Consider the following 27870-nt stretch of genomic DNA (forward strand, 5'->3'; position numbering starts at 1 on the left):
ATGGCTGAGCACTGGGGTTTTGGGAGTTCTCTCACCTCACACCCCTCAACCCCTCTGTGGGAATGAGCACTGGGTGTTCAGGAACCCTCTCCCCTGGGGTCTCACCCCAGCCTGCCCCAGAGCTGCTCTTTGGGTCACCACAGCTCTGCTTTCAAGTGGTTTCCCCTCTGGGTGCCTTTAAAGGCTCCCTTATCAGCAGCTCCTGTGCAGATAAGTGTGTTCAGCACTGGGTGAAATCCCCTCCCAGCTGTCTGATGTGCTGACAGCCTTAACCCAGGTCCTGCATCCTCTGGGCAGGCACAGGTGGGCACGGCCTTGGGAACACTGCCCTGGTCCACACTGCAGTGCCTGGGAACACATCCAAAGCCAGTGACTGTGGGTCTGTCAGGACACCCCAGTGCCTTTGGGCCGGGCCAGGAAGTTCTCTTCTAGGTGATTTCTCACCGTGGTTTGTTCTGACATCCCTGGCACCATCCCCAAGCAGCAGTTTGCATGCAGCCATCCCTCTGAGGAAGCCAGCAGTGAAGCAGGCTTTTCCATGCCAGCTGGCCTCCATGCCCAGGAATGTTCCCAGGCACACTGGATTTACTAGTAGAGATGTAGCCTCAGAGGAAGAGATACAAACAGAGCTGCGGGTCTAGCTTGCTGCAGTGGAATTTGGCCCTGGGCTTTGGAAGAAGAGGGTTTTGCTTCTCTGAAAATGCAGTGGGCTCACGAGGAACATGGAGCTGTGGGAAGAGAAGGAAGCAGGGAATAAGGTGCACTTCTGTCAGGGCTCTGAGACTGGGCAGTGATAGGACAGATCACTTGGGATTGCTACACCTGCATTTCTGTTTAATGCCCTAAGGTGGGTATAAATAGTGTTTTCCCACAAGTGAAGGAACAGTTGCAGTTTCAGTAACCTGGGAAGAAACTAGAGGCACTCTGCCCCCCGAATCTCCATTTCTGTTCAGAAATCCTTCCTTCCTTCAGTGCAGCAGGGTAGCTGAAATCCTCCAAGCTGCAGGTGCCAAGTTCCAATTGTCCACTCTGCACCACTGGCTTAGCAAGAGTGAGACAGAGATTCCCCTCAGAGGGTCACAGAGCTGGCTTGGAATGGACCTTAAAGATCATCCAGCTCCAACCCCTGCCTTGGACAGGGACAGGGACAGGGACACCTCCCACTAAACCAGGCTGATCCAAGCCCCATCCAGCCTGGACTTGAACACTTCCCCACAGTTAACTTGAGGTTTCCTTTTCCTCCTTAAAATGGGATTTGTTGCTGCAGTTTCTTCCACTTTTAGGATGGGAAATATTACAATAAGAGAAAAGCTCTAAAGACTCTTCATTCTGGGGAGTAGTTATGTATCATTTTCTAGTTTTATTTCATTGTTTATATCAAAGTAGTGGTGTTAGAAATGCTTTTATCACTAGCAGGACTAACGAAGAGGTTACCAGGAGCAGTTACTCCCCTCTTAAAGAGCATTGTAAAATACTATTTCTTTGAACACAATGGTGATAGGTCTGCTAACCTGCTGCTCTGCTTAAAAATGTTAAAAGTTTAAAAGCCTAAAAATTTAAATAATGTCCATGAGGCAGCTTAGGAGCCTCCTTTCCACGTGAGGTTTTGGGAAAGCCACAGAGCAAATGGCATTCTGTTGGGATAACAGTGATTTCACTTCATCTTAAGAGGAATAAATCTTAGTTTTATCATATAAGTGGATATTCCTTTGGAGAGTTCATAGAAAAGCTTTTTCATAGTTTCAGACCTGGAAAATTTAGCTTGTTTTATCAGAATGTGTCCAATATTGTAAATGAATGAAGGGAAGAAAGGAAAAAATAATATTGACATATTATTTCAGTGGTATATTTTTTTAATCTATCACAGCTCCTCAGAATTAATGTCTGACATTTTAGAAGTTGCTTAGGGAAAAAAAAGATATACAAAACAGTCTACTTTTTATTAAGTTTATTTTGTAAGGAAACTATTTTCCCACCAGCTGCAGAAATGAATGTCACATTCGATTGCACAACTTGGATTTTCAATTTTCCACTGGTAGGGAGAGAGCAGCCCTAATTTTTCCAAGGATTTATTCACAAACTTGAGTTTCAGGTCCTCAGGATTCTTCCTAGGCTGTGTGAGCATCTGAACCAGAGCTTATAGTTTGTTTAAAATGATTTAAGGTATTAATTTGGGGCTTGTGGTGATCTTACTTCTTTCCTGATTCAAGTGCTGGCTGCCCTTTCTGGCAAAGAAAGACAGGAGGAATTTTGGGGCAGTTCCTTTTTTGAACTTGAATGGTTTTTTGAAACCCATTGGCTGTCAGGGCTTATGCAGAGGTCTGGGATGTACAAAGGGAAGCAGAAAGCAAGGGAGACAGTCAAGGTACAAAATAAATGAAGTTTTTTCCATGCTTCCCCAGCTCCCCAGTTTGTTTGTTTAATATTTTGATTTATTTCAAAGGGGTTTATTCCACGGCTGACTAAAGGAATGTATACAATGTTTAGTACACCCACCTTAAGTGGATGTGAATGTTTACTGAGCCTCTACACCTGAATACTGGAGAGGAAACAGAAAATATAAGGAAGGGCAAATCTCTTACAGTAACACAACACCAAGGCTGCCTAAGTCCAGGCAGAGAAAGCAGAATTGATGGGAATCATGGAATTAGTAACTGGACAACACTGCACATCATGGATGTTTCATGGCACTGCTTTTCCAGGCTAATCCTGAACAGGCTGATGGATGTGCTTACATTAAGGAGCACATGAAGTGGGGGTAGATAGGTCACTGCAAATATCAGAAAAAAGCAGGAAGCTGGGGTGTGGTGAGGGAAGGCAGTTAAAAGTATCAAGCAATGTAAAGGTTGGCCCAGGCTTTCCCAAAGTGCTGAGCAGATTGGCTGCACAATGCCCAACCTGCACTGGGGCCTGGAAAAAAGCAAAGGGAGGAGGTGATGGCACAGCAAATGAGGGAATTCAGTGTGCCCCTCTCCTGTGGAGACTGATCCAGGTTGGGAACAAATCTGTACATGGATACTCCGACTGGTACCTTTATTATCCTGACCAAGGCTGTAAAAAACCCTCTCTCTGCAGTATAAATAGACTCTTAACACATCAGAGCTCTTCTCTTGTTGAATGGATTATCATATTCCTGCTAGGATTTATGCAGTAAGAGCTGTGAACAAGGCACTGCAGGAATTTGTCAGGAAACTATTGGGTAGTAGGTTTGGTATCAGGCTTTTAAAAAATATCTCCACAAGCTCAGTACTGAACATCTCACTTGAAGTTTTGGGATTTTAACCCAAAGACTGTGTCTAACCTGCTTATACATTGTTGAAAATCTGAGTGTGACCTGCACAAGTCTTTGGTCCCCTGAGTACCTCTCAATAAAACAGCCTCTCTCTGGTCTCTGCCCCTTCTTTCCTCCTGTAAAACAGAGACAGTGGATATTCCTCCCCTTGGAGAGGAATGGGAGGCTGGACACAGGGAGATGACTTTGACTATGACTCTATGACTTAAAAGTTCCAGATGTTCTGAGGATAAACAGTACCTTGAAGCAGTTGAATGTGTGCTGCTATTAATTAATCCCTGCAATCTGGAATGTGCTCTCTGGAATGCCGCAGAGGGAGCGCTGGAGTGGACAACAGTCAAAGGATGCCATTCTCCTAAGACCCCTCCCAGTCAGTAGCATCTGTAGCAAACAGGCTCCCAGATAAAAGTTCCATGGTGATGTTTGAATGGGGACCTGTGCCCATTGGAGCCCCTCTGGAATCTGGGAACAAGGGATGGGATTGAAGGCAACTCTCAGATGGATTTGCTGCCAGCGCGAAGCAGGTGCGGCAGCTGATCACTTGTGCTGAGCACATGCACGGGGCAGGCACAAATCTTCACTGTTGCTCTCTGTAGTTCTGCCTGGTCTTAAGAGGATATTTAAAAACTGGAATGATAATGACCTGAGCAAACATGACTTTGCAGCAGAAAATAAAATTGCAAGCATTCATTATCAAAAGCAAAGAAGTGTTAGAGAACAAGAATGCCCGATGATGCAAGGTTTTTCATCCTGCAACTGAGCACAGAAAACCTTTTCATATGCCCTAAATCTGCAGCTACAATAAAGCCTTCATACAGACAATCTGCTTAAACAAAACGTCATGCTTGCCTTTATTTTATTTTAATTGCAAAACATTATCCAGTTTCACTGCTAAAATATGTACTTCTTAAGGCAATATGCGTAACTTTATTTTATCCTCCATTTTGCTTGACGTCATCTCTGCAGTGATGCAATTATAAGCTCTTGAAGTGGACCATCTATGACGCAGCCATTTCCCTTTCTTGTGGGAGAACACCCTCACCTCATTGTCTTCCTAACAAGACTTATATAATTAAAAAATCCCACTTTGTTCCAAATCTTCTGACCAGAAGAATTGGCATCCCTGTCTCTTCATTGCTTAAACATGTAAGCCCGTACCACCAAAACAAGTAGAAACTTTGCCACTGTCTTTGAGGCAAGATTAAGCCTTGGGATCCCAGATATTTGAGATTATTACTGGTATTAACCTAATATTTAGCCCCAAACAATGGCAGTGACTAACTCTTAGTGCTTTTACTTGAAGGTCTTGAAGGAACTTACAGTGAGGGTCAGCATGATCATCCCATTTCTATGGTGGGAAAACCAAGGCACCATGGAAAATAAAAGGAGACATTCCTATTACTGGGAAGAGAACTGGGATCTTCTGAATCAGCTTACGGCCTACTGAATTGCCCTAGTCTGTGACTATTCCTACTGCATGGAATTAAATGTGCATCAGTGTTGGCAGTGCCTTGGAATCTGTCCAGTGATGGCTTGGTCATTCTCCAGGCTGTACCAAGGTGTTGTGGCATTTTCACCTCTTCATGATAAAAGCCAAGGTCAAATGCTGGATTTTGAAATCTAGAATTTTGTAGCATCAAAGGAAAAGGCATTTTTTGAAAAAAGGTTATTATATTAACCTCCCCCTTTCCTCTTTCCCCAGTAATTTTATTACAAATTGTAGGAATTTGTCTTGCAGTTTCAAAGCTGCACAGCCACATGAACTGATTGCTGCAGCCTGTATTTGCAGATGTAAGAGAGCTGGGAGCAACTGCTATCATTCACTAGCAGTGGAGGCATAGTGGACATTGAGAAAATCCTGGGTCTGCATTGTATTTCCTGATAAATTCCAATTTCCCTGCCACTATGATGGAAAGCAAGCTGAGATTTGATGAATGAAATTGAGACTCACTGTGAAACAGAGCAACAACTTTGAAGAGCTGCCAGATTTCAGCAAATGTGAATAAAAAAGAAATAGATATTTTTGAATAAGCTGCCTTTCCTCTCTTCAAAAACAAATCACCTTCTTGTAAATTATCTTCTCAGGTGAGAATCCATCCTTCACAGAACAGGAGACAGGCTGTGCAGCAAAGCTAGTTGATAGATGTTAAAAGACAAACCACCAAAAGGCAAATATGTCTTTGGAAAACAGCATTAAGTAATATTTTAAAGACTTGCCACACATCATATTCACACAGATGCCAACAGGAAGCACAGCTCAGGAAAAGAAAAGCTTTCAGGTAATCTCTACCCATTACGAAGGCAAAACCTCAACATCACTAACACATCTTAACTCATTTTCAGCCCTTCCCCTGCTCACACTTGATGCTGTACCATGTATACATTTCATACTTTAGCACACAGTTTTATCAAGAGGTTTATTCACTGAAATGTGCAAAATCCATAAAAAAAGAAGCTCACTACTATCAATATTTCATGTCTCACATACTTCTCATATCCAGGGGACCGTGGTCTAAAGTGGGAATTTTCAAAAATCCTCTACATTGGTCACACGGGGCTTCTGGAGCCAGTAGTGAAATGTTGAGTATCACTGTGCACAGAGTGATGCAAGTGTTTCTGCAGGCTTGTGTCTCTATCTAGAGCAGAATTTAGGCCATTTTGTTCAGGATTGCAAGCTGTGGTCCCAGACCCCAGGGAGCTTTTCTCATCTTGGTCCTCCAACTGAAATCTTCTGTCCACAGCCACCAGCAATGCTGGTTGCAGTGTAACTAAGTTAGAAAATAGTCACTATGTTGTGGCAGTGCATAAATGTGATTTTGTACAGGATTTGTAAGAAAAAATCTCGGGGAAAAGAAGATTTGCTTCTTTCCTGTCTACCCTGGAAAAAGGACTGTCACCTTGTTGTAAAACATGTCCTTTGGATACTTTTCCACCCTTTTACTTAGAAAACCCAAGATCACCTGAAGTTGATATCTATCAGCTGTGTTTGGGTCCTAGCAAGGAACACCTGGATCTGCAACATTACCAGCAGGTGCCACTAATTGAGTATTTACTGGCTAAACACTTGCCAAAAAAAAAAAAAAAAAACCAACAAAAAAAACAAAAACAAAAAAAAAAAAAACAACAACAACAACAACCAAAAAAAAAAAAAAAAAAAAAAAAAAAAAAAAACCAACAAAAAAACCAAAAATGGAAAACGAGAGCATGTGGTAAAGAAGAAAGAAATGAATCAGTGTAGTCAGCTATGTAAAGTTCTGGGGGAAGAAGTGAAATTTCACAAAGGAGATTAACAGCTATGCACAGTCAGGTTTACTAAAACAGCTCTTTTCAGTGAAAATGGTGGTTTCTCTTTCTGCAGACCTTGGGCTGAAGAGCAGGATTGCTCTTGAAGTAACTCTAACTCTGTAAAATGCAATGACGTTGTGGGAGCCCACCTCGATGGGGCTGGAATATTTAGCTGGTGTACCATTCAACTCCTCATTTTTACAGAGCTTGTGAGGAATTTCATCTGCAGGAAACGAACTGGTTGAGCTTTTGTTTCTTTATGTCAAGTGCTGCTGCCCAGCTCTAGGAGTGGGAAGGGGCCAAGGGCTCATTTGTGGTGCTGGAAGTCTGGGTGGGCACATCCAGGCATGTTTGCCCTCCAATTCATTGTACCTACATACACCTGTCTCTAATTCTCTCTGTAATCATGAAGATGTTTCTCAGCTGGTGAGCTCAGGTGGGCTGGTGCTGGGAGGGCAGTGGAGGAGGCTTGAACACAAGGCAGAATTTAGTCAGTTTTTGAGCTGAGGAGACGTGGACCACAACCAAACCTTCAGGGATGGTACTTTAAAGGCTTTCCCCCATGTATTCCAGGGTACTGCCTCAATGGAGCTGGATCTGCCTTGGTAAGAAACCTCTCTGTGGGGAAGGTGGGGGGCCATGGCTGAGGTTCTGGTGTGGGTGGGTGCCAGTGCACTCAGGGAGCATGTATAGGTGTTTCAGTGTTGTTTTTTAGGGCCTCAAAAAAAAAAGGAAAAGGATGGGAAAGCAGAGTTGTTGCCCCAGCAGCTCCAGATCAAAATAGACTGAGACATGACAAAGTATAAGGGCAAGGTGTTTTATGACCAAGAGAAGACTCTGAGAGCTTATTTATATTTAAAATCAGAGAGGGGCAAACCTACAAGACCCTGTTGAAATCAGACCAGAGCCTATGCAGGCCTTCAGAACAGCCACAAACGCGTTTCTCCCTTTCTAAGGCTCATTATCCTAATTTAGAAAGCTCCTGGAGATAACGCTGTGCTGGGCATACAGTAGAGCTTATGCTCCAGGCACAGGGAGTAAGTGTTGAGGCAAGAAATGACTTTTTCCTGGCATGACCCACTAAGATTGAACTGGAATGGCAATTAGAAGTTGAAGTGCTCATTTAATGTCAGTGATGTGTAAACTATGTTGCCATTGTTATTTTAGTGCTGATTTACATAATTGGCATACCCTGAAGTCACACTGCACGAACTTTCAGTTCATGCTAAAGACTTGCAGGAAGTCATAAAATTAAACATTATCTGTGCTGGAATGCAACAGAAAAATAACTCAGCTTTTGAGGGATTTCACCTTACTCGGTGTCCCCTCTCCCACCGTGTGCACGGCGGCGAGAGAAAAATCAGGTTAGCGAGTGTTGGGAGCTGTTGGCATGAAGGAGCTTTAGCAGCTCTTTAATTAGGCTGGAGCAGTTCTGGGGTGGTTTGTTTTGCTCGTATGTACCTCCCTGGGCGAGCTCCTCATCCTGCAGGGATGCTTCATGGGAGTTGCTGGATCGTGATAGAAAAGCCAAGGGAAGAAGGTCCACAGGAGGAATTATTGCAGCTCAGATGTGCTGAATTCCTGTCTCAAATCGGTGTTCTCCCTACACTAAAAAGTCGTAAAGTGGAGGGGAAAGGCCGCTCCCACAGGAGGAGCTGGTAATGGAGCTGCCTCAGTTGTTATTGCTCTAAGTCCTCCTCCGCAGTAATTCAAGGTGTCACAGGCTGGCTGTGCCTTTTGCAAATGAAGCCCCTGAGAGATATTGGGAAGAGGAGGTGGAGCGCAGAGCACCTGCCTTGCCGGGAAGGCACCGGGACCCCGGCTAATGACGGTGTGCCGATGGCTTTGGCTTTGATGAGGACCCTAAATTGCTAGGTATCGCATACCTATGCAAGGGCCTGGCCCTACCGCAGAGCCCAGGCAGACAAACAAGAGATGGGGCAAAGGACGCAGCCCTGCTCGCGAGTTACTCTTTGTGTCAGGAAGGGATCGAGAGATGGATTGGGAGCCAAATCAGGCTGGGCACGGACCCGCCTTTTCCACCCGTGCCACCGCTGTCCCGCTCCGCGGGCGATGCCGCGGCTGTGGCGGCTGCAGCCCGGGGGCACCGGCCGGGCACGGGCGGGTCTCGGCCCCGCGGAGAGCGCGGCTCAGCCCCGGGGCAGGTGCGGGGCCGCCAGGTCGGGCCGGGCGATCCGCCGCCGTTCCACCACTGGAGGGCAGCCACATCTTAAAAAAAAAAAACCACCCGGCCCAACCCCTCCGCCGCCCGCACGGGGCTGAGCCCGCATCGGATGCGCCGCGGCAGCGCTGCGGGAGGAGACTTCTCCCGAGTCCGGGCGCTCCTCTTTCGGAGTGGAGAGCGGGGAAACCCCCAGATTTCCAGCCCTCTCCCCTGGCTCGGGCAGAGGGCTCCACGCTTTGGTGAGGGGAGAAAAACAAAAAAGTACATATGTGTATTTTTTTTAGTAGTTCTAAAGCACCGGGATTCTCCCGGTACCTTACGTGACCTTCGCACCTTACCACCCCGGCAGTCCGGGGCACTGCGCTAATCCGATTTGCGGCGGCGGAGCGCTCAGGCTTTACAATGGGTCATTGTTCGACCCGGCCCGGTCCCGCTCCGCCACTGCCGCCTGGAGCGGGACCGGGCCGGCCGGGGGTCTTTCCGTACCGGATCCGCTGCCGGTACCACCATTTAACGGGACAGCCGCCCTCCACATCCCTCGCCCCGGCGGCACTGCGACCCGGGCGCGGGCGGCAGCCGCGGCGAGGGAGGGAGCGGGCGAGGGAGGAGGGAGGGAAGGAACGAGGGAGGGAGGCGGCGTCTCCTTTAAAAGCCGTGCGGGGCCGCAGCCCGCTCCCACAGGGCGGCTGTGATTGGCGCGGGCCCCCGAGCCTCCGGGGTCGTGACATCGCCGCGCAACAAAAAGCCCCGGCGGCGGCGGCGGGCGGCCACCCCCGGCCATGGTGCGGTGCGGGGCCGGCGGGGAGCCCGGCGCGGTGCCCTAGCGCGGCCGCTCCACGCGGGACGGCGGCGGGCGGCTCCCCACCCCTTTTTTTTTTTTTCTTTTTTTTTTTTTTTTTTTTTTTTCCTTCCCCTCTTTTATTTACTCTCCTCCCTCCTTTTTCCTTTCTTTTTTAAGGGAGCGGAGACAAGTTAAGCTTCATCTTGATGTTGCTGCGGGAGTCTCGGTAAATGTCCATCTGTTTGATGAGCGTGATGCAAAGGACATTTTTGAAAAGGAGCCTTTTAACTCCGTAGACACGTAGGGACCCATTCACGGGCAGGCACACACACGCGAGGAGGAGGAAGAAGAAGAAGCAACTTCACGATCGCTGCTTTTAAAAGGGAGACGCTTTTTCCCTGGCTGGGACTTGCCTTCTGCCTCCTCAACCAGCTGCTAAAAGTATGTTTCCGAGGCGGACTGCACTTCAGGGAACTTCTATTTTCTGCTCGGCAGCTGTAGAGGAGCAGCAGCGAAGTTTGGAGTAACACCAAGTGATGCGGGAAAAACACCCCGAGAGCAGAACACCCTCCTGCAGACACAACCCCTGCTGCTGCACACAGGTATAGCTCCGGCGGTCGCAGATCCGCTGAAAGCCTTCTCCGCAGGATGACTCCGTGGGCCACGGCGGAGGTGCTAGCGCTCTGGAAGAGAGAGGGGGGACGGGACACTAATCATAACTATTATTACTATTATAATAATCCAGCCCAAAGTTTCACGGGGGAGAATGTCATCCTGTGGGTTTGGCTAAGGACGTAGCAGGATATGTATTTTCCTCCTTCCCCTTCTTCCACTCCGCCGAGGGGAAACAGCTCTACTTTTCCCTCGCTGAGGGAAGCCGCTGCCCCGCCGCGGGGGAAGCGGAGCCGGCCCGGAGCCCCCGCGGCTCGGCTCAGCGGGATGTGTGGGGGGAACCCGGGGGTCGGGACGGGAGCTCGGCGGGTAGCTGGCTTTGCTGGGCAGCCGCCCCTTCCCTTCCCTTCCCTTGCCGGTGAGCGGCGGCGGGAGGCCCGGCCCGGCGCACACCTGCGCCCCGGCCCCGGCGGTGCCCCCGGCCGCGTCCCCTCCTCCCTTCACCTCCGCGCCGCTTTGTTGCGGAGCGCCCCGCTCCGCTCCCCCGTCCCGCCTCGCTCCCTTTGATCTCCTGCCACGGGGATTTCGGTGCCGCCGCGCACCTGAAGCGGCCCCTCGGGGGGCTCCGCCGGCCGGTCCGCGGCGGGGGCTCCGCGGCCATGGCCCGGCGCCGGGCTGGGTCCCACCTGCGGACCGTCCCCGCCCGTCCCCCCCACTCCCCCGGCGCGGTGTCCGCGCTGACTGGCTCCCATCGCCTCCTCCTCCTCCGCGCAGGTTGATCATGGTTGCCGTGACGCGCTCGCTGCTGGCGCTGCTGCTCTGCCAGGCGCTGCTGGGCGGCGCGGCCGGGCTCATGCCCGAGGTGGGTCGGCGGCGCTTCAGCGAGCCGGGCCGCGCCGCCTCGGCCGCGCAGCGCCCCGAGGACCTGCTCAGCGAGTTCGAGCTGCGCCTGCTCCACATGTTCGGGCTCAAGCGGCGACCCAGCCCCGGCAAGGACGTCGTCATCCCGCCCTACATGCTGGACCTCTACCGCCTGCACGCGGGGCAGCAGCTGGGGCAGCCGGCGGCGCTGGGCTTCCCGCTGGAGCGGGCGGCCAGCCGCGCCAACACCGTCCGCAGCTTCCACCACGAAGGTACGGCCGGGCGGGGGCTCCGCGGGCTGCGGGATCGGAGGGGAGGGCAGGGCCGGGCCGGAGGAGGAGCGGGGGGCGGATTCCTCCCGCCGGTACCGCGGGGTTCGCGCCGTGCGTCTCCCGGCCGGGTGCGCTGCCCGACGGGCGCTGCTGCGGAGCTCTTGCTCTGCCAAATCCCTTTTCTCCACTCGTCGTCTGCCGGGGCGCTCCTGTTTATTGACTTTTCCCGCTAAACCAGCGCGGCTCCGGGTTAAGCGTTCCCACAAATCGCTGCTTTCCTGCGAGGCTAGAAAGCAGGGAAGGCTGCCTGATGCGCGGCTGAGCCGGGCCGCTGAGCAGGTTTCTAATCCTTTTCTAATCCCCGTGTGAGAGATCAATGAAACAATTGATCGCGACACGCTCGGGGGCTGCCGTCGAGGAGCGCTCGCAGTGCCCAGGCTGCCCAAAGCCGCGCTCGGCTCTCACCTGCGAGGCTCCAGCAGCGCCTCTGCATCCCCTGCCCGCCCGCAGCCCCCGAGGCAGCGACAGCAGGGACAGACCTTCACTCCGCTCGGGGCGTTTCCCGGTCCCGTAGCCCAAGCAGCGGCGGTGGCGTTAGCCGGGCCGCGGAGCCGCTGAGGCGCGTGTCGCTCACGTGCTTTTTTGGGAAGCGTTTCCCCAGGTTGTAATTGCTCCTGGCTGCGGCTCTCCGGTGCTGCCATGCAGTGGCCCCGCTGCAAAAGCAATGAAAACGCAGTTTCCCCCTGCTTTTAGAGTGAAGCTGTGTCAAGAAAAGATATTAATTAGTTTTTAAGTTTCTAAAAGGAGGCGGCCTTTGAGAAGAGGACGTGCTGTTTAGTGGAAAGCCTTACGGTGAGGGAGGTGAATGGTGATATCTAATCTCTCCTCATCCAGCTTTCCCTACATGGGAAATAAAAATCTGGCAGTTAATGGGGAAAAACTAGTACGATGGTCATTCATGTTAAACCTAAGGATTGTGGGCAAGGGGCTGAATGAGAGAGGAGTTGAAAGGGCAAAGTTGGTAAAGTTTAGCCAGATGATAAAATCCGCAGCTTGAAGTAGTCATACAATTATAGCAAAAGCTGACTTTGTTAGAAAACCAGTGTTACAGTTTTTTTAAAATTTGGAAGAAAATCAATGTGACTCCCATCTTTTCACTGAATTCTCACTGCATTAGTGACTTCTTGAGTGCAGAAGTTTGTCAGTGACCATTCAAAAATATTTGCATGCTAGCAAATACTGATCTGGTCCTGAAAGACCATAAGGCTGAGCCTTACCTTATGCAGAGATTTGTACAGGATCCAAAGGAGAATGGTTACAGCAGTAAGAATAGCTAACAACAGTTAGGACTCCCCCTTAGAAAGTGATTTGTTTTGTTTTGTTTTGTTTTTCCCCTTCAGTATATTTAGCACCAAAGTCAAAAAACTCTCTCATGAGAGAATTTTCTTTTGGGAAATACTTTTAACTTAATGTCTGTAGCAACAATGTATATAGCAACCCCAGGCATATTGTGCTGCTCCTGAAGCTCCATTCAGTTGTTTCTCAAAGGTGGGGATGGCCTGAAGTTTAGTAATTTCTTGATTGTTTGGTTTTGGTGGTTTTATAAACTTTTTGTTTGGAAGTGACTTTGTTTCATTATCTGTTCTCCATCCACTCCTATTTCAGCAGTTGAATCTTCCTGCTCTTTATGGCCCTTTTGGGGTGTGCTTCAATAAAGCACCGTTATGGATGCCGAGCTCACCATCTCTAATTAAACACACAAAAACCCATATGTTAAGATTTGTAGGTCACCTAAATTGCACAGTAATGTTTTTCAGAATGGAGTTTAAGGAATTGATGTTAGAGCTGTATTCTCAGAAAAAAATCAGAAATGCAACAGTTACCCAAAGTCCTCCACTAGTTTTAATGATTCTCCAATAACTTTAGTGCTTGAGTTCTTCATTCATGTCATTGAAATCCAAATTAATGCTGTATATTTCTTGCTTCTAATGATACTACCTGGAAGGCAAAGACCACCAGGATCCAATCTGAATGTGTAACAATGAATGAAGCATTTTTAACTTCATGCTATACATGCTTGCATAAACAAACTAACAAGGATCACAGTATTTTCTGCCTGAAAGTCTTTTGGGTCTTGGCGGTCATTTGAAAGCTGCCATCAGCAGACAGTCTTAGGGGTATGATTGATTGTCTCACTTTCTGATTTTATCCTTTTTTCTCTTTTATTTTCCCTTTTTAACCAAATTAGAAGTTTTGGAAGAACTGCCAGAAACGAGTGGGAAAACAGCACGGCGTTTCTTCTTTAATTTAACTTCCATCCCTAATGAGGAGTCTATCACCTCAGCTGAACTCCAGATTTTTCGGCAACAGGTGCACGGAGCCTTTGAGAACAACAGCAGCTACCATCACCGTATTAATATTTATGAAATTATAAAGCCAGCCACAGCCACCTCTAAGGACCCTGTCACAAGACTTTTGGACACCAGGTTGGTGCATCATAATGCAAGTAAATGGGAAAGTTTTGATGTAACGCCAGCTGTTTTGAGGTGGATTGCACATGGACAACCTAATCATGGGTTTGTGGTAGAGGTGGTTCACTTGGACAAAGAGAACAGTGCCTCCAAGAGGCACGTTAGGATTAGCAGGTCTTTACATCAGGATGAAGATAGCTGGTCTCAGCTCAGGCCATTGTTAGTGACGTTTGGGCATGATGGCAAGGGACACCCGCTCCATAAAAGAGAAAAGCGTCAAGCGAAACACAAACAGCGTAAACGCCACAAATACAGTTGCAAAAGGCATCCCTTGTATGTGGACTTCAATGATGTGGGGTGGAATGACTGGATTGTTGCCCCGCCGGGGTATAGTGCCTTTTACTGCCATGGGGAATGTCCTTTTCCTCTGGCAGATCATCTAAACTCAACAAACCATGCCATTGTTCAGACTTTGGTCAATTCAGTGAATTCCAAAATCCCCAAGGCTTGCTGTGTGCCGACAGAACTGAGTGCTATTTCCATGCTCTACCTTGATGAAAATGAAAAAGTTGTATTAAAGAACTATCAAGATATGGTTGTGGAGGGTTGTGGGTGCCGCTGACACAGCAAATATATTAGACAAATGCAAAAAAAAAAAAAATAGCTGACACTTTAATATTTCCCAATGAAGACTTTATTTATGTAATGAAATGGAAAGAAAAAAAAACACAACTATTTTGAAAATATATTTATGTCTACGAAAAAGTTGGGAAAACAAATATTTTAATCAGAGAAATATTCCTTTAAAGATTTTAAATGTATTTTAGTTGTACATTTTATATGGGTTTAACCCCAGCACATGAAGTATAATGGTCAGATTCTTATTTTGTATTTATTTACTATTATAACCACTTTTTAGAAGAATAGCTAATTTGTATTTATATGTAATCAAAAAAGAAAAAAATATAGGGTTTGTACATAATTTTCCAAAATTGTAGCTGTTTCAATTGTGTGTATTTAAGTTGAAAAGAATACATGGAAGGTTACTATGGCAAAGTGCATAGCACATTTGCTTTCTGCTGTGCTACTGTTAAGGTCACAAGTTCAAGTCCAGAAAAAAGTGGATAATCCACTCTGCTGACTTTCAAGATTATATTGTACAATTCTCAGGAATGCTGCAGGGTGGGCTGTCCAATCCATGAGAACTGGCATCCTCTTTAGGTGGAACATTTGGATAAGAACCAGACGTTGCTGATCTAGTATAAATACTGCTATTCCCAACTAATTTGCAGCATGAATATAAGGGCCAATAGAAATCCTATGGGAGGTGGGGGTGGGGGAAGACTGAATCCTTTCTAGACCTACAGAAAAGTGAATGTTTGATGTTTCCTTTAAAAGTCCTTCCTTTAAAAGTCCTGGCCAAATATAAAATAAAAACTAAAATGTCATCCTTTTTTTGTGATTATCTATGCTAAAGAGGAATACTTACCTAATTTGTACTGGCCCTTGTCTTTAACAGTTGGAAAAGCCTTGCATACTTTCTCACCTCAGATGAGAGCTCACTTCTGTGGAGTGTTACAGTGAAATTAATCTGCAATTTTTGCCCTACATACAGAAAGCTGTTGTCATATGCAGCCTCCTCTCTAACCTCAGCTAATGGTTTTGCTGTTTGGCAGATTAGCCTCTCTTCATTTCCAGGGTTTTGTGTTGGAAACCATTTTTTTCCCTTCCCAAATGTTTAAATTTATTTCGGATAATAAATCATAGAGTTCTGATGTTTCTTTCTGAGAAGTCCAGTCTGTAAGAAAAATGGTTCACTTGTGCAGTCATCACAAGAACAACTTGTGCTTGCATCATCTTACTGTTTTTTTTAATCCTTCATGTAAGGGGCAAGGTGGGATTTGCAGTAGGCAAACAGAGCATTAAAGCTGATACTGATTGTGCCTGTTGTGTGTTCCACACCTGGTGTGGCAGGCAGAGCCTGGGGCATTGTGTGAGAGCTGTGCTGAAATAGGAGAGCAGGAAAGGAGCTTCAGTGGGCTTCTTGATCATCCCCTGGAGCTCTGTTGTGGGTCCAGTTCTGGATCTGGTGAACTGAGGTGACACTTCCTGAAGCCATGAGTGCAATGGGCCTTGTAAGGACCTCTCTCAGTCAGCTGTGGGAATCTCTGATTTGGGCCTCCTGATGTTTTGTTGATGAACCCTTCTTTTTTCTCCTGGCCTTCCCCAAGTGTCTTTGTTTTACCAGAATCATCTGGTTGCAGCAGTGATACTAACTAGATGGGTTGATCAGAAAAGCTAACCTGATGATGTCTTACAGGTCCTCTTGTAGAACAATCCTTTGCTGTTCAACACAAAAAGTAGAGGGTACAGAGAATTGGAGAGAGAAACTATTTACCTGCTGGCTGCTTCCATTTTTTTCTTAAAATGGAAAAGAGCTTAAAAATCTCTTGGGCTGTAAGGTTCTGTGGTGAGCTAAAACTGATGCATTTCTTTGTACCAGCAGTATTTTTAACAGCTGTCAGAGAACGATCCACCACTCTGCAGTTGGGCTCTGCTTAATTTTGAGAGGTAGCTGGTGTTGGTCATGCTGATACTACATAGCAGCCTGGGGCTTGGCTGAGTGGACAATCCCCAGGTGCTTTGTCAAAACACTGGTGCTATTCTGGTGGCTGATGTTTTTAGGGATGAAGCATCACATGTGCAGGAGTTTGGTTTACCTTTTGCTTTTTGCCAGCTTTCCTGGTGCTGGATGAGTTTGCGGTTGTTGCTTTGGCAAGGTCGTCTGTGCTGCAGTGGAGGTTCAGCAAGGATTTGGTGTTTGTGATGTGTGCTTGTGCAGTCAAGTCAGAGCTGTGTTACTGTACTGTAAAACCTAAGCTTGATAAAGCTGACAAGTGCTGAAAACTTAATGATGAGCATGAAAGTTGTGATCCCAACCCTGTGAAATTGGTCGAGAACCTGCAGCACTTCCAACCAGACCCTCAGCCCTGGTGTTGCTATGCTGAAGTCTCACAGTTCCCTGATGCGTAACGAGACTGAGAGAGGCTCTTTACAGAGTGGTGTCTGCTGTACTTCTGTAAGGCATGAGAACACACTGATGCTAATTTTGTTGCCAAAAAGTTGGCTGCAGCACTTGCCTATGCATGAGCTGGAGCTGGTCGTGGCGTGGTGCTGCATTCCTTGCACGGGCAAACCTCCTGGTGCTTGACAAGGAATTGCATCCTTAGTAAAGTATACTGGGAGGCCAATGTGTCACTGCAAACTTGACTCTTTTTAGGCATTTCTGTAACTGCTTAGTGTTAGCCACAGATTCATCAGTTCCATACTGATTTTGAGGAGGAAATATGCAGGTGTCAAGCTCAGCACGTCAATAAATTTCTGCAGAACTGGTTTTGTAATGTGCCTTTAAATCCTTAACCTTGACCTCACTCTCTAGGTTGGAGATGTGAGAGTGCTGCACTAAAGGCTTTGTCTAGGACTTAAAGTAAAAGAAACAGAACAAACTTTCACAGATGAGTAGTAAGAAGTTCTCCTAGAGATCAGTTGGGTTCCTGAATTCTTCTAGATGATCAGACAGCCTTTCTGAAAGGCTTTCTTTGAACTTTCCAGCATCTTTTGAAAGTCTGGTAATGGCTGTAAACAATGCTAAATACTAAAGGTATTCTGTTACCACAGCACACTAGTACTTACTTTAGTTCTTTAGTACTTATTAGTATTATACGAGGAGAAAAGGGCTTTTTTTCCTCTTAAGAGGAGAAAAAGCAAAATATTTTGAAGGCAAAACTGCCTTTGTTACCCTATAGGTCCTAAACATTTTGCTTCTAGGCACTTATATAATTTATATAGGCAGAGATTGTGATAGATAATGTCACCCTTTGTGCATTTCAGATAAGCATCTCTCTAAACACAAATGTGATCAGCATGTCTCCTTGTCCTTTTGAGACTCAGTAGCAGCTTTGTCGAGTGGCTTGATAATTTTTGCGCAAAATTCAGTTGGACTTCTGAGGTCAGCAGCATGTAGAGGAGGATCTTCAGTTGAGGTAAGCTCTCCCGAGAGCATTGGCCAATCCCAGTGAGCAGGGGCTGCTCTGCTGGGCTGCCCTGGGCTCTCCACAGCCGGGTGTGGACCCTTCCCTGCCCAGCCAGGGTTTGGGTGGCCGCATCCCTGCTCCCCCCAGCAGGCAGGTGAGGCTCACATCCCCACTGTGAGGCTCAGAGAGGAACATGATTTGTTGTGCTCTCAGCTGTGGAGGAGGAGCGAGCTCATCCACACTGTGTTTGTATCAGACTCGCTTCACTACACTATTAGAAGAGGATAATTATTGAGCTATTTTACTGTATGGTTATTCCTAAGTTGTTGATTTTTGGGGTGGTTTTTTTATTGATTTCAGGAGGCAGCTAATTGCCATATGGCTGCTTGATGTTAATGTTTTATGAAGATCAGGAAACAAAAGTTTATGAAACAAAAGCTTTTGTATAGTAGCTGCAGAGTTTCAAGAACTGTTTTATACTTCCTGACAGTGCACGTCTGGCTTAATGGTTTGTTTTTATTGCTTAAGAGTGTAAACCTTTCTTTAGCCGATGTGTGGAAATTATATCCTCATCCCGCATTGCGCATTTCTTATTGCTCATTACTCATTCCTGCTTTCATTGCTGTCATCTGCAATCAGAGCTTTACTGTTTCAACTGCATGCAAAATGCTCCTATCCTTTGCACAGTAAGATACTTCTCCTGAGCATTCACCCACCCTTTCAAAAAAAGAAAAAGGAGGGGGCAAAGGGAGGGGAAAAAAGTGGGGAGGAAGAACCTACTCTGTCTATATTGTTTTCCTCTGTTTTGGGTGGAGTCTGTGTTAGATTTTGGTTGCTAGATGGTTTCTGTAGTAACAAGCAAAGTAAAATCCAAGCCTGAAAAGGCACTTTTAAAGGTGCCATATCTTGCCTGAAGTATTATTTATCTAATTATGGATATGGAATGTTTAATTTCTCCTGTATATCAAGGCAACCCCTTTTGGGAGGGCAGACTGCTGCTATGAGAACTTGATATGTTGTGGCCTTAAAACAGGAGAACCACAAATCTTGTTCCCAGTTGACTTAAGCTGCTGAAAATAATAACAAAAAAGCCAAAGGCATTAAATGCATTTTTAAAGATTGCTACAGGCAACAGACCACTTTGTTTTTTAGTTACAAAGGAAAGGAACAAGAAGCTAGGTTCAGAAGGATACTTGGATTGTACATGTTAGTGCAGTAAGGAGGGTGTTTGATACAAGCAACAGTGGTTTGTTTTGTTAGACTACTGTGTACAAGGAAAAAAATCCCAGCTCCTTCAGAATAGTACTTTGCTGTGCTCCAATTTTTTTGTTTACTTCTCCAAAGAGGTTTTGCAGGTGTGTGAGAAAGTAGGCACACACATGGTTACTGCTTTTGCCTTGCTTAGGCACAAAAAGAATTCTAGAAGTATTTTAAGATTACTACTTTCCTGTCTCTCCAGTACTAATCCTTCATTACCTGTACTCCTGACAGCTTTGCCTGCAACAAACAGTAATGGTTTCCTAAGGTGGAGTTTCCTTTTTTTTTGGAATCTCATCACCTGTTAGTGCCCTCCAGGATTTAGCAACCTCCTGTCCATGAGCCCTGTGAAACAGTAACTTGGAAAAGCTGGGTACACTGGGTTTGTCCTGGTTTTGTGTCCTTTGCAGAGACGACTTTGTCCCAGCCTTCAGCAGGAACCTTAGTTTGGGACAGGTCTGAAGGCATGCACCCACTGGGCACAGCAGGGACTGTGGGTGGAACTTGCCAGAAACATGAGGGCCAGAGCTCATTTCCATCTGTATTTCCATAGTGCTGTGAAGGCACTCAGCTGGAATACCTGCCTGGGCTTGTGCTGCCCTCCATAGAAGAGCAGAGGCTGAGAGCTCTTGTACCTCTCCAGGAGCAGGGAATCTGCAGTGGGCAGCCTGGCTCTTGGCTCAGGAGAGGTGGGTTTGCTCTTCACAGCTTGTTCTTGCAGGGCCTTCTGCAAAATCTACTTGGCTGCCTCCACAGGAATTAGACCAGAGCTACTGTGGGCAAGGTCTGCAGTGGAAGGGAGCAGGTTAGTATGGGTTTAGCTTGAAAAAAGGCAGGGATTTTCATTGGGGAAGTAGGGAAGGACCCTGCAGGCTTTTGAAGCTGAAAGTGTTAAAACTTCAAAGGGGACTTCAGGTAGAGAGAGCAGAGCAGCAAATTGATAATATTATGAAAGTTCAGGTTCCCACAACAGCTGGACTGGGGAAGATTTGCAATTTAATGAGGCTGATAATCCCATTAAAGATTAAATTAAGAAGGTTTTTCTGGGAGATCACCAAGAAAATTATGAGTATTGCACTGTAGCTTGGCTCATAATGCCAAGGTTGACATGTACTTCTTGCACTGCAGGACACTGCTTCATTCAGTGTGTCTCATTAAAACAAAGCCTTCAACTCTAGCAGTGTTTCACTACAAACAGAAGCAAATTATTATTATTATTTTTTATTATTACTACTATTATTACTATCATCATCATCTTCCTGGAAACAATATGCAGATTAAAAGATGGCAATATCAACCAGATCTGCAAATCAGCACAGCTCTACTGAGTTGGTTCTCAGACAATCCAGTTGTTTTTATTAGAGCAAACCCTCAGGAGGCAGAGTGACCACTTATAAAAAATAATGTGTTTAAGGTAATGATTGACATAACTCCTGTAGTTTGGAACTTGCACAAACCACTTTTTATGGCATCCTGCACACCCTAGTGATGGGAAAGTGTTGTATGGAATAATGACTCTGTAACCACAGACATCAAAAGTATAGAATGTCTGCGGCGTGATGGAAATAGCTGTTTCCACATCAATAATACATTCAGGCATATTGAAGCTTAATTGCAAGGCCAGTGGTGATGGGAGGAGGAAGGGTGAAGGGCTATCTGCCTGTGGCTGTCTCTGCTTTACAGCCAGAAACAATGATTCAATTCATGGTAAACCTGAATTTTGCATTTTTTTCTCAGGGTTTATTGATAACTTCATATGGGATTTCATAGACCAAGGGAGTTATTGGCTCCTTAGGAGTCAGGAAGAGAGACTGTGGCTTTTGTTATTTCTTATACACATCACTGGCTTGTTGTGTTAAATTGTTCTATATTAAGGGTGGTTCTAGCACAACTTTTTCTCCTGCTTGCATTTTCTCTCTTCCTTTGAATGAAAAACATTTTACTTAAAAGCAGTCTCTCACTGCCATTTTCATGAAGAATCCTGATTTTTCTAGTTGACATCATAGTGATAGAGTGAAAGCTGTTTTGATGTCACAGTTGGTTGCTATTGGACCAAGTCCTAATGCACTGTAGATGAAAGATGGCACTGTAAATGAAAGGTGGAGCTAAAAGCTTTGAGTGAAAAAGTGAGTGATTTTGTTCTGCAAAACACTGGTATTATTGTTACTCTTTTATTCCTGTTGTTTAAATGACAAATATGTTGTCATTTTACTGCTTTTGGTGTCCAGACTTACAGCAGGATTACTTTAAATCTTCCCTTGTTGGAATCTCATGAGAACACCATGGAGCCTGAGATTCTGAAAAAAGAAGATTTCCCCACGTTCTCTGGGGAGAGGCCTCACAATGGCACCTTGAGACTCAAAGATCAGAAAGAAATGGAATTGAAATTTTCCTTTGCTTAACCACTAGTACTTTTAAAGTCCATCAACATTTTGAGTTGTTTAGGATTAGCAGTAACCCGTGTTCTCTAGATGTTATTACTGAGGGGAGGATCAAAGACTAATTGATTCATATTTCCTGGTCTGGTGATTTTTTTTTTTTTTCCTTTTGTGTTATTTTTTTGTTTTAGAAATAGTTAATGGTTAACTGCTTCTTGACATGTTGGGTAAAGAAGTCTCCCAGGTTTGTAGATGAAAAGATTTTAATCTTTGAAAATATAACCCAAATGTACCCTAGAGGGCAGAGTCATTTAGAGAGAGCTCCTGCACACCTGCTGGGTTACTGGTGCGTGCCCACTGCCAGTTCCTTGGAAAGAGGGACCAAACCCTGGGAAAATGGTGTTGGGAGCGTGGGTGGAGCCTTCTGGCTTTTGTGAGCAGCAAAAAGTGGAGAAAATGGCCTGTGACTCTCCTGTGTGCAGGTTCTGAGAAAAAAAACCCCAACCAATGCAAACATATTAAAAAAAAAAAGAAAAACAACCAGTATTTTGCAAAGAGCTCCCTATAACCCAGCACACCATGCTGCTGGCAGATGGCTGCTGCAGCTTGGGCCTGCTGGAAGGTCTGAGCTTTTTTCTGAAGATTGCATTTAATTTTCAAATAGAAGCAGTTTAATTTTTGTTTCATAGCAAAAAAAATAATCACAGTTTTAGCATTTTTAAGAGGTTTTCTCTTCTTGAGACCTGAGCCATTCAGGGGGTTAGTGCCTGCTTTTCCATCTAAGTGGTGAGCAAAGTTTGTTGTCAGACCTTTCTCTATGAGCCTGAGTGTCTGGGAATAATCTGGGAAGGTCTTTGCAGCTCCTTTCAATGGGAGTACTTCCTTCAGAGTTTCAGGCTCCATTCCTCTCTTCTTTACCTCCTGCATCTTGGGGGGAGGGGAGGGGAAAAAAGAAGGTCAAGTACTGGGACACTTTGAAGAGTGTGCCTTTACCAAGCTTTGGTTTTTCTGTCTTCCTGGAACTCTCATTACATGATCCTGGTTTTCTGAGCCAATTGTTAGCCCAAGGCCAAATCCTTAACCTTGGGCTAGATAACAAAAGCACAGCTGAGGTGATATTGACTCTTTTAAAAAGGCTGTCTGCTCTTTGATGCGCTCAGAATGAGACACATAATTCATTTCAGCTCCAAAGGTTGTTCTTAGCATGGGAAATTAGCAACCTCCATGATAAAAAGTCAGCATGTTAGGGATGTGTGTGTGTGTACGTGTTGTATGTTGATCTGTCTTCCACTGCATTCCACATCCTGGAGGGTGTTGGTGTGGCTAGGGAGAAGCTGAGACCAAATCCTCTCTGGGAGGTTTTGCTTCGTGCCTGCATCTGTTCCTACCAAGGCCAGAGGACTTTGTGCCAATGGTAGGAATCAGCATTTGGAAAATGTGGATTTCTGACTTGCAGCTCTAAATGCAATTGGAGTGTGTGCTCAGGAGGAATTGGGATCAAGGTTTCTAATGGATGTCAGAACTGGTTTGTGAAGTACAGCCCTCACCAAGGGCCCCAGAGTCAAGAGTGTGGTGTCATTCAGTGCAGTGTCTGGCAGTGCTGCACAGAAACTCTTCTTTATGGTGTGGAGCTCTCTCCAACAGGTCCTTTATGAGTTTTTCCTTTGGGACAAGACTCCTCCACCTTTATTCTGTTTTGCTGAAGTCTCTGTGCTTCTCTAAGTAACTTTGTGGGTTAATTTGGTGCTGTAGTCTAGCAAGCCTGATGGTAAGAAACAGCATCACTGATGCTCTAGTGTCAAATGGGCCAGGTCATGAAAAGCAGTGGAATTTAGAGGCAGGCTGACACCAGTGGGGAAGGGCTTTTTTGGGTAAAACTTAACAGGAAATGCTGTTAATCAAATACAACATCAGGAAAAAGTGGAATGTAGCAGAGGGGCCTCCAGACCAAGGACAGGAGAGACACCAAGCTACTCAGCTGTGGAGCTGGATTTGGAAAAGTCCCTTGTTGTCCCTGTGTGCTAATTCTCAAATAGCTCTTCCTGCCACCTGAGTGTTTTGTAATGATATGTCCCTTAAAGAATTTGGAGATGCCTACATGCACTGCTGTTTATCCTGTAGGGTAGAGATAGATAGCTCCATTATATGGCATAATGACAGGTTCCATCCCTTGGTAACCAGTTTGCATGAGGACCAGGTCTGGCCAGTATTAAATTGGAAAGCAAAGATGGCTTTGTGATTAAGGTGCTGGAGTGGGACGCTGGAAATCTGGGTTCAAGTTGTGGGTCAGCCATAAACTCCCAGTGTGACCTTGAGCAATATAATTATTCAGAGACTTCAAAGGTATCTAAACAATTTGGACACCCATTTTCCAGTCATTTTAATTAACTGGGATGCTTTGAAATGCTCAGCTTTAATCTCTCTGTGCCTAGGATTCTCATTTGTAAAGCCAGGATAATAATATTTCCTTGCTCATGAGGAGGATGTGTGCATTAGGGATTGGGAAGTGTGCAGCTGCTCAGAATGCAGCAGCTACAGAGCTTGCAAGCCTGCTGAAGGGTTTAAATCCAGGTATGGGTGCTTTGTGCAGGACAAACAGCCCATTCCATGTGGGCAGGAACTGGGGACAGTTCCTTATGGTGATGTATTACCATTGTTTTTGTTCATGGGGAATAAATACCCACTGCAGGAAAACTTTAACCAAAATATTCACTGAGAGCAACAGCTCATTTCTTCAGGATTTCATTTTGCTCCATAACAACATCTTGCTGTTTCTTTAGTATCCTGTCATTCTTTAATACTGAACATTAAACTTTTACAAGGCACAGTGAGTAGTTATTAACATTTCCATTTCTGGGCTTCATAACAAGCTGTGCTCCCCCTTTAATGTCACCTATGGTTCTGTCCCTTTGCCCACTGTTATGTGACTGTAATGAAAAGCCTGCAGTGCACACAGGCAGAGGGAAGGGTTAAAAGGGCCAAGGGAGTCTTTAATTCCTTCGTTTTCTGACTTTTGTGGGTTTAATACACAATCTTAACATTCCATTAGTAAGTGGTTGCATTTTTTTCTTTTTAACCAAAGAGATTAAAGGTTCCTTCAGATTTTGCATTTTTTCGCTGCTCTTTAGTCATGTCAGTTTTGTGTGCTAGGCAGGCAGGAGGTGAAAATCTGTCCTCAGTGACCATTGGTGCTGCTCCCAGAGCTCAGTGATGGGTGTCTGGGAGTCAACAGGGGACTGCTGTTCCTAAAGCATGGCTACCAGGGTAGGGAAATATTTCCAAAGCCCCTGGATCCTGGGTTCCTCACTGACTGTTACTCAGAGAGTAAAGGGCTTTGTAAACTGCTTGCAAAACCCTGAAGTGTTACATGCTTCAGAACATCTGATCCTGCTCATTAGGAAATTCATCAACATGTTAGTGTTAAATAGATGTTGAAATAAGGTTTCACGTTTAAATATGAAAAAAGAGGTGGCTGCTTCCCCTGAATCAGTTGCATGGGTGACATTGGTGTGAATCAAATCAGAGTCCTTTTCACTCCTCTGTCCATTGGCTCCTTATCACTGCTCTGTGGGCAAGAAAATCTGATTCTCCCACTTTGTGTTAGAACTCTGCTAGGCTGGCAAGGGAAAAACTTGTTATTTATCATAACTAACTATCAAATCTTCTAAAATTTTCCCCTTGAAATTTGGAGTTCAAAGCAACCATGAACCAGAGTTTCTTTAATGTGCTTGTGGGGCAGGTGAGCAACTATTTCTCAGTTTAATTCTAAATTCTGTATTCTGAGCATTCTGGACATTGAATGGCAAATTTTGCTGAATCTTTGCTGAAGTAAGATGATGAGAATTCTGTAATTGTCTCTGAAAGACAACCAAGAGTTGTAAAGAATTCGGGGTGGTAACTGCTATTTCCAAAGATTTTCCTATTACTTGGATTTAATTTTTTTACTGAAAGTGAGCTGCTGAGAAACACTGTCAAATTATTGCTTCATATATGTACAAGCAAATATCATCTCTAAATGTTTTGCAGAATAATAACTGCTTTAGGATTAGTCAACCAAACATTTTCAGATAGCCTCACCTCCTAGAACATGGTTATTTCTCCCTGTTTGGTAGGTGCATAGTTTAGAAACAGAGCTAAACAAAACAGGAAAAGAACAGGAAAACAGGTCTAGATATGTACCAAAAGTTAAAATTACCTTAGATAAAGAAAACTGCCTTTGTATTTTCCAGGGGAAAATAACGCAATGAATTGACTGAAAAAGACAAAGAACTAAACATGGCAATGTCTTTTCTTTTAGTGGCCTGATTCAGCAAAACTTTCATGTTCTTATTACATATTTTGTACTCTTGGCCCATGAAAACTTTTGGCCAGAACTTCATTTAGTACATTGTTACACACTCTGATATCTGCCTGATTTTATCAAAGTTCATGAACCTTTTGAGCAGCAACCCCCCTCATGCCCTTGGGGTTCTGGAGGGGGATTTATGGTTTCATGTGCAAAACAGTGTGAAACTTGGCACTTCCACATGGCCTGAACTCTGAGAGCTCCAGGAGCTCTGAGTGAGCTCAAACCAGCTCAAGAGGCAAAGCAAAGCTTTATTGAAACTCACTGGAGCTTGGACCAAATTCCACTTTACAAAATCTGGCCCTTAATGTGCTGTCATTGCCTAATCATTGACATGGAGGCAATCCATCCTGCGTGGCTGTTGAGAAGATAAATTCAGGAACATTTGTCAGGTGCTCCACTGAGGATGGTGGTGCTGGAGCAGGAGTGCTCAGAACTGCCTTGGTGACCCAGAGATGTGAATGCCTGAAGAGCTGGTGTATGGATAGGACAAGTGCTAAGCTCCTTCCTGCTGAGGAGCCAGGGCAGGCCAGTCCCAGGGCTGTCTGACAGGGTGGGTGAGTCACAGTCAAATCAGATACTCCTTTACATCACTTTTTCAGGGCCTGTGCAAACTGCAAGCTCCAGCTCATGCTGAAGGCCAGGTTTGCCTCATACTAACTCTGCTTCCACTGAGGCTGATGATTATGAGAGGTAATTCAGCTAAAGGTCAAAAAACCTTGTCCCTGATTTATAAATGTGCAGGCAGTATCCAGGTTCATTAAAATACAGCATCAGGTTCCTAAAGTTACCCATCTGCACTTTGGCAGATCCTGTCGTTCTTTTAAAGAATTGAAGTCACTGGAACTGACTGATGCTGGGGATTGGGCCCACAAGGTACAGAAATATTTCTTCCTTTTCTCAATTCCTGGTCTTGCCCTCTGGACTGCCTGGCTTTGGAGCTTTCATCACTCAGGTAGGTCATGTTGTGCCTTTTCTTACCAGGTCCTGAAATGAGCCAGTGTTGCTCACCTGAATTGGCTGTCAGTGAACACTTCTGTGTTGCATTGCTGGTATTTCTACACTGTTTAAAGTACCCCAGGGATCCTCCACAGGTGGATTTGTCAAAATGGACCTTTTTCAAAGGCTCTTATGGTTGTTGCATTCACATGGTGTGGATTCCAGCTGTGATCCTACAGTGTTGATGGCAGACACCTCGGCCATTAAAGTCCCAATAGGAATATTCTGCTGTTAACTCATGCAAAAGGCTGGTTATCAAGAAGTGGGTTTGTTTTTCTGACCATAGGCTAAACCCTTCCAGGAGAACACGAAACTTCCCACATATGCTGGAAGGGGCAGTGTAATGGGAATAAGCAATTTGGGAGATGTATGGAATACATAAGGGACAACATTTTGGTGCTGGTGCTGGACAAAGTTGACTGGTGGAAGCTGGACATGCTGTTTCTGGGTAAGAAAGAACTGTTTTGGGAATACTTGGCTGCAGTGTCATGAAATGGCTGGTTAAGAACCTGAGGGAAGTGAGAAAAGCAAATAATATAATAATCACTCAAAATTTCAAGCATGTGGACTTTGGCTTCTTCAAGAAACTGGTAAGCAGAATCTCCTGGGAGTCTGCCCTGGAGGGCAGAGAGACCCACAAAAGTTGCTTGATCTTCAAGGACAGCCTCCTCAAAGCAGCAGAACAGTCCATCCTGATGTTCAGGATGCTGAGCAGGTATAGCAGGAGGCCAGCGTGACTGAACGGGGAACTCCTGACTGATTTCAAATGCAAAAAGGAACATGGTGAATGAAGGTGAAAGCAGAGACAAGCAACCAAAGAGGAACACACAAGTATTGCCTGGGCATGTAGGAACAGAGTTAGGAAAGCTGAAGCTCACTTGGAGCTGGAGCTGATGAAGCTTTTGGAGTGTAAGCAGATTATTTCTACGTGCAACACAAGGGAGACCAAGGAAGATGTGGGCCCTCTGCTGAATGAGGCAGCTGATGAAAATCATGGGAAAAGGCTCAGGTGTTCAATGTTTTGTTTTGGTTTTCAGGAGCAAGACCTACTTTCAGGTCTCTATGCAAAGTGGCAGAGCTTGAGGGAAGAGGTGGTGT

General features: G+C 45.6%; 1 protein-coding gene across 2 annotated transcripts in view; it reads left to right on the forward strand.

The window, feature by feature from the left end:
* The first annotated feature begins 10056 nt into the window (after positions 1-10056).
* The window catches only part of BMP2 (bone morphogenetic protein 2), an 83335-nt gene continuing 65521 nt past the window's right edge, over positions 10057-27870 (forward strand). Inside the window, exons 1-3 of one of the 2 annotated variants that reach the window (XM_056488147.1) lie at positions 10057-10145; positions 10930-11288; positions 13537-13774. In XM_056488147.1, coding sequence (XP_056344122.1) covers positions 10937-11288; positions 13537-13774 — 590 coding nt within the window. In that variant the 5' untranslated portion in view covers positions 10057-10145; positions 10930-10936. Of the gene's footprint in view, positions 10146-10929; positions 11289-13536; positions 15537-27870 lie in introns of those variants that run through there. The other variant, XM_056488146.1, reaches the window with a different exon arrangement.

This window comes from Oenanthe melanoleuca, chromosome 3, assembly GCF_029582105.1.
Source record: "Oenanthe melanoleuca isolate GR-GAL-2019-014 chromosome 3, OMel1.0, whole genome shotgun sequence".
Taxonomy (NCBI): domain Eukaryota; kingdom Metazoa; phylum Chordata; class Aves; order Passeriformes; family Muscicapidae; genus Oenanthe; species Oenanthe melanoleuca.